The 5,667-nt window shown below is 29.5% G+C and overlaps 1 protein-coding gene across 1 annotated transcript; it reads right to left on the bottom strand.

Moving 5' to 3' along the window:
- Positions 1 to 665, bottom strand: LOC112509953 (pre-mRNA-splicing factor CWC22 homolog). The gene has a single exon (XM_025115180.1). The coding sequence runs from the start codon at positions 623 to 625 to the stop codon at positions 101 to 103; it is 525 nt and encodes a 174-aa protein (XP_024970948.1). The 5' UTR covers positions 626 to 665; the 3' UTR covers positions 1 to 100.
- Between the last annotated feature and the right edge of the window lie 5,002 nt (positions 666 to 5,667).

Here is a 5,667-nt window from a genome sequence, read left to right on the forward strand (position 1 = left end):
TCTTTTTGTTGTATTATTTTGACTCACTCCTTTTCTCCATGAATGATATACTTTCATCTACAAATTGAATTAAAGAATAAATTCAAAATCAAAATCAAAATCAAACCCATTTATTCAACATTTCTCTCATAGTTCTTGAATGCATGAGTCTTGAAGAACCCTCTAATTCCTTTGATCTCTTCTTCTGTGTATTATGACTTCTCTTTGAACCCATCATCAACTTTGACCAAAACCCATCTTTTTTCTTCTTTTTCCCATCACTTTCCACCATTTTTTCACTAAAAAAGGCCATTGATCGACTCTTTTTCATTAAAGAAACATACCCTTTTGAATTCTCGTCGTCAAAATCATAAGTTTTACGTGGATTTCGATGACCATGCATCGGAGATGCCATGTGAGATTGAGCATTGGATGAGCAATGAGATGAAGAAACCGAAGATACCGAAGAAACAGACGATGAAGACGACGACGAAGGAACATCCCTGACCGCCCGCGATGATGAAGAACTCGATATTTTTGATAATCTTTCTCTTAAGCACAATGAACAAACTCCGGGAGATTGCTGGTGTTTCGGGTGTTTCTTGCAGCCGTTTGCCATGGTCAATGGTCTTTTTCGGTTTTCCATTTTCTGTATTGTGTGTGTGTGTGTTTTTTTGGGGAAATCTTGGTGTTCTGAGTGTGTGCTCTAATGTTGTATTTATAGAGTTGCAAGGGTTGTGTTTCCACGAGGGTTCATAGGCGTTTCCTAGAGAGTTTCAACAAAATGACTTTTTTGACCATCTGTTGGCTGAATCTAAATGGACGGTTAGGATTACGAATTGAGCAATATCAAATTAAAGAAAAATAAAAGTATTTCATTTGCATTTAGACCCTTTATGTTTTGGCTTTGTTTAACTGAAATCCCTTAACAATATCAATTTTGAAAGTTTAACCCCTCAACGTTTAATTTAATTAATTCCATCAAATTATGACTTTCACTTGCTACTTAATTTAAAAAAAGACAAGTTTAAATAAACCTTTTTCTCTCACATAGTAAAATTGTTCCTTATTTTTTTTTATTTCTAAGATATTGTTTTAATCCAAAAAGGATTTACTTAGGGACTGTTTACCTAAATATTTATTCTGTAAGTGTTTATTCATAGGAGTCAACACTGTAATTTATTTTATCGGATAAGATTGTAGTACATCAAAATAGTATCATATACAATAATTTACATAGTAAGCGCTTATTCGGGTAAGAGTCGTCACATTCACCTACCGAGTAAGAATCTTCATCTTTATCATTATTCTTACCGGGTAAGATTTTTTACCCTTACCATGTTCATCTGGTAAGAAAAATTACCCAATAAGCATTTACCGAGTAAATCATTTAGTAAACGACCCCTTAGTATTTTGAATTTTCTTAAATATAATAAATGAATACTTTATAAAATATTATGATATTAATGGTAAGAAATTAATAAAACAAATAAAACCCTTGCTCTAAATTCGCATAAGTCGTGATGTCGAATTTGAAAAGAAAAAAAACTTTTATCTGTGTTTTTGAAAACGAAGGAAAAAATGAAAGAAGATGAAAAAAAATTATGTTCTTAACAATTGAGAAAGAAAAGAAAATATGTCAATTTTACAAATATATCTTTATTTATTTTACAAATGAATGTAATTAATAGGCAAATGTGTAAGTTATAAGTATTTTAGTTTTTATTTTTTTTTCCTCTTCTTTTCTTTCCTCCCATATTTGGAAAAAAAAAGTTTTATAGGGAAAGTCAGCTTTTTTCTTTTCCCTCCTAAAAAGAACTCGAAAACACGAGATTTTTTCTTTCCCCTCCGCTTTTCTTTCTCTCCTTCCCTTTCTTTTAAAAAAAGGAAAATACTCGAGAACACAACATAAACGTGAAAAGAAATAAAATAGCACGAGGTCGGTGAAAAGTTGAAGGGAGAAAAAGGGTATACAAGTTTAATAATCAAAACTTTAGTGATATTTTTGAAATTATAAAAAATGCAAGGGGTCTATATGTAACAAGTCATACAGCTGGTGGTGGGGAAAGTGAACACGAAATACGGGTATCCTCCGTGTTTCGATCCTTTTTGTTTTCGGAAACGTTTAAAAATTCATTAGTACTAAAATGGTATGTATAAAGATAGAATGTGTATATCTAATCAATTATGTCTCATGATAGAGGAATGTGCGAGAAGCAAAGTTGGTATGAGAAGTGTAAAAAGCGATCAAGATTCAGGGCCGTTTTCGGGGAGGGTGTATCGTGGGTACGTTCAGACCCACAAAAATTAGTGGTCCAAATTTTTTTAGTATATATAATAGTAGTTCAAAAAAATTAATAAATAGAAGAGACATAAAAAAAAAATTAGTATCTAATAGGATTAGAAAAAGATTTTTGCATTACATCAACTATTAAAGATCCAGAAAAATACATAAAAAGGTTAATTTGTCATTCATTATATAATATTATTTAATCTAAAACTACTTGCCTTGAAAACCTTGATATATTATCTATAATTTATCTTTGATCGACTCTTTTGATTATTCCATTCTCACTTGAATTCTACTTTTATATTAGAGAATACTAGATTTTTTTGTTATTAGCTAACAAAATCCTCATCTTTTGAAAAAATTATCAACCATATGAGACAGTACAACTTATATCTATATTTAGAATAATAAAACTATAATTGTTTTTTCATAGTTATTCTTTATTATCTAATATCAAATATATAAATCTTATGTACTCTTCTATATCTAAAAGAATAATAAAATCCCAAACTATTACTAACATGAGTTCTTTTATTTATAAGATTGAAATTCCAAAAAAATTGTTTAACCCTAACACTATGTTTCTTGAGTCTTCTTTTACATAGGAAAGAGAGGAAAGTAATAGGGGAAAAAAATATTTTGTTTTCAAGAATTTCTTAGGGAAAGAAAAAGAAAAGGAAAGGAAAAAAATTATATCGAATTTTTTTTCCCCATCATTTTCCCTTCCTCTCTCTTTTCTCTTAAAAACACAAATAAAAAAAATTATTTTTCTTTTCTTTCCTCATTCTTTTCTTTCCTTCCCAAATTCGAAAATATAATATAAAAGTATAAAACAGTGTTAAAAAACATTAACATGAGATGACATGGAAAACCAACTTATTTACATTGATTTACATAATGTTATTCGGAAATCAGAATAATTAACTTTGTGACTGCAAATTTAATGATGTCATTCTATGTACTAAAAATATATCATAGGATGTTTTTTATGATGGAACAAATTGACGATGCTACATAAAAATGTTCTAGTAGATAATATTAATTTATAAATGATTATTGATTGATGTTGTGTCTAGGTTTACTCGGAAAAATTGTTTTATATGAATTGAATGTTATTTCTGATGATAAAAACAATATATTGAAAAAATATCGTGCTTATTGATGAATCTTTTTCACATCTCGCCCAGGGCCTAAAAAATGTCTGGAACGGGTCTGAAGATCCTTATCACTTTTAATCTTAAATTCACTTATGAATTGTGTTTGATATGAGAATTGATTTGTTGAATCTCGATGCATCTCATCCTAATATGTATCCAAGGACGGAGATTCCTTCTAATGCTTTCCCAAATTAACTATTTTTCTCATTGAAACCCAACCCTATATCGCATTATACCATATATATATATATATATATATGTGTGTGTGTGTGTGTGTGTGTGTGTGTGTGTGTGTATATATAACTGAAAATAGCAAAAAGGCCAATCATACCCAAACCTAACGAATTGAGTTGTCGTAATGTCTTAAAAGTAAGCCAACTAAATACTGAATTTGTGCATTGAGCAATGCTTTGATAAAACACGACACGACTTCAAGACACAACCCTGGCATCATGTTTACACTCATGTTGGTTGTTTATGACCGGAACGTTGCTATGAGATGCTCTGGAGCCAAACCCTTTCCTGACATTTAATAGACAAAATACATATAAAAAAATCAATATCAAATAATAAAGATCTTCAATAAATTGTGTAATCATCAAAAATAAATTTGATTACAAGACATAGTAATAATTCATAAAGAAAAAAACAATTAATTTCTTTTAATAATCCTAGTGTCTCTCAATCAATAATGGTCTTTAAATCAATATTATGTAGTATATATTTTTCAACACTGAGCATAGTCAAATGATCCATCATCAAAAATGTCTTAGGGCATCTCCAATAGGGTGCCATGGAGAGTGTAATGGGAACCATGACACCCCTCATGCATTGTGAAGGGTGTCATGGAGAGTGTAATGGGAGGGGAGTTCAATGGGGATGATACACATCATGGAGGAAAATAGGACCCTTTATTTATTTATTTTTTTTATAATTAAATTTGTAAGGATTTAATTATGATATTATATATATATACACACACTATAATATGATATTTATTAATCAATAAATTAATTTTTATTTTTATTTTTCTTAATTTATAAAAACAACATAATATGCGTTGTGAAGAGATCAAAATAAAATATAATTTGTAGGCATCGTCGTTTTTTATTTAATATGCGTTTAGGTTTTATAGTTTTAAATTATTTGGTGTTTAAGCATTTCATTTTCTAGCTTTGGTACTTTTCAACTGATGTATTTTAGTCTCGTACTTTTTATTAAATGTATTTTAATTTCGTTTCATTTTCATTTTAATGTATTATTCCTTGTTTTTAGTAGATTTTTAAATTTGTTGGTAAAATTATATTTATAGATAATATATATATATATATATATATATATATATATATGATGTGGAAATCCATTAAACTCATTGGAGTGTTATGGAGTGTGGGTATAAAATGATAGAGTTGTATGGTGAGTGGAATGCTGATGTGATAGTCCATGACACTCTGGTAGAGTGTCATGCACTGGAGATGCCCTTATAATGCATCTACCTTTCATACGTAGGTCAACATCATTCAAGTCGTAATGTTGATCAATCAGAGTAATATTTTGTGTGAAACAATAAATCAATTTCGGTTTATCTCACAGTATATTAGTGTTTTTCATCACTGTTTTTTAAAATTTTAGGATTATAACAAAGTTATTCGGAACCATTAATTTTAAAATCAAAAGCTCGTGTCAATTATAGTTTGAGATCTTATTGTTTTTTATACATATAGGAATCCTTAAGATTTAGGTACTTAGGGGCCGTTTACCTAAATGCTTACCCGATAAGCTCTTACCTTTACGAGTTAACATTGTAAATTATTTTACCGGGTAAGATTATAGTACATCAAAATGATATCGTATGCACTAATTTATCCGGTAAGTGCTTACCTGGGTACGAGTCATCACATTCACATACCGAGTAAGACTTTTCATCTTTATCATTGCTCTTACCGGGTAAGTTTTTTGACTCTTGCGATGTTCATCCGGTAAAGAAAATTACTCAGTAAGCACTTACTGGATAAACGTTTAGTAAACGACCCATTAATATTAGGTATTAAGAGTCAATAATTTTGTTTGAAGAAACAAAGGTAAGTTTGAAATCCAAAAAAATAGATATGAGATGGACCATCTACTATGGTTGGTATTTTTTTTTTCAAAAGGTAAGAATTTTCTTAGTTCATAACAGGAAATATGTTTTATTCTGATACAAAAAGGAAACTCATGTGGAGGAAGTAATCAAGAGAGTCG

This window comes from Cynara cardunculus, assembly GCF_001531365.2.
Source record: "Cynara cardunculus var. scolymus isolate 2C chromosome LG 3, CcrdV1, whole genome shotgun sequence".
In the NCBI taxonomy this organism is placed as follows: Eukaryota; Viridiplantae; Streptophyta; class Magnoliopsida; order Asterales; family Asteraceae; genus Cynara; species Cynara cardunculus.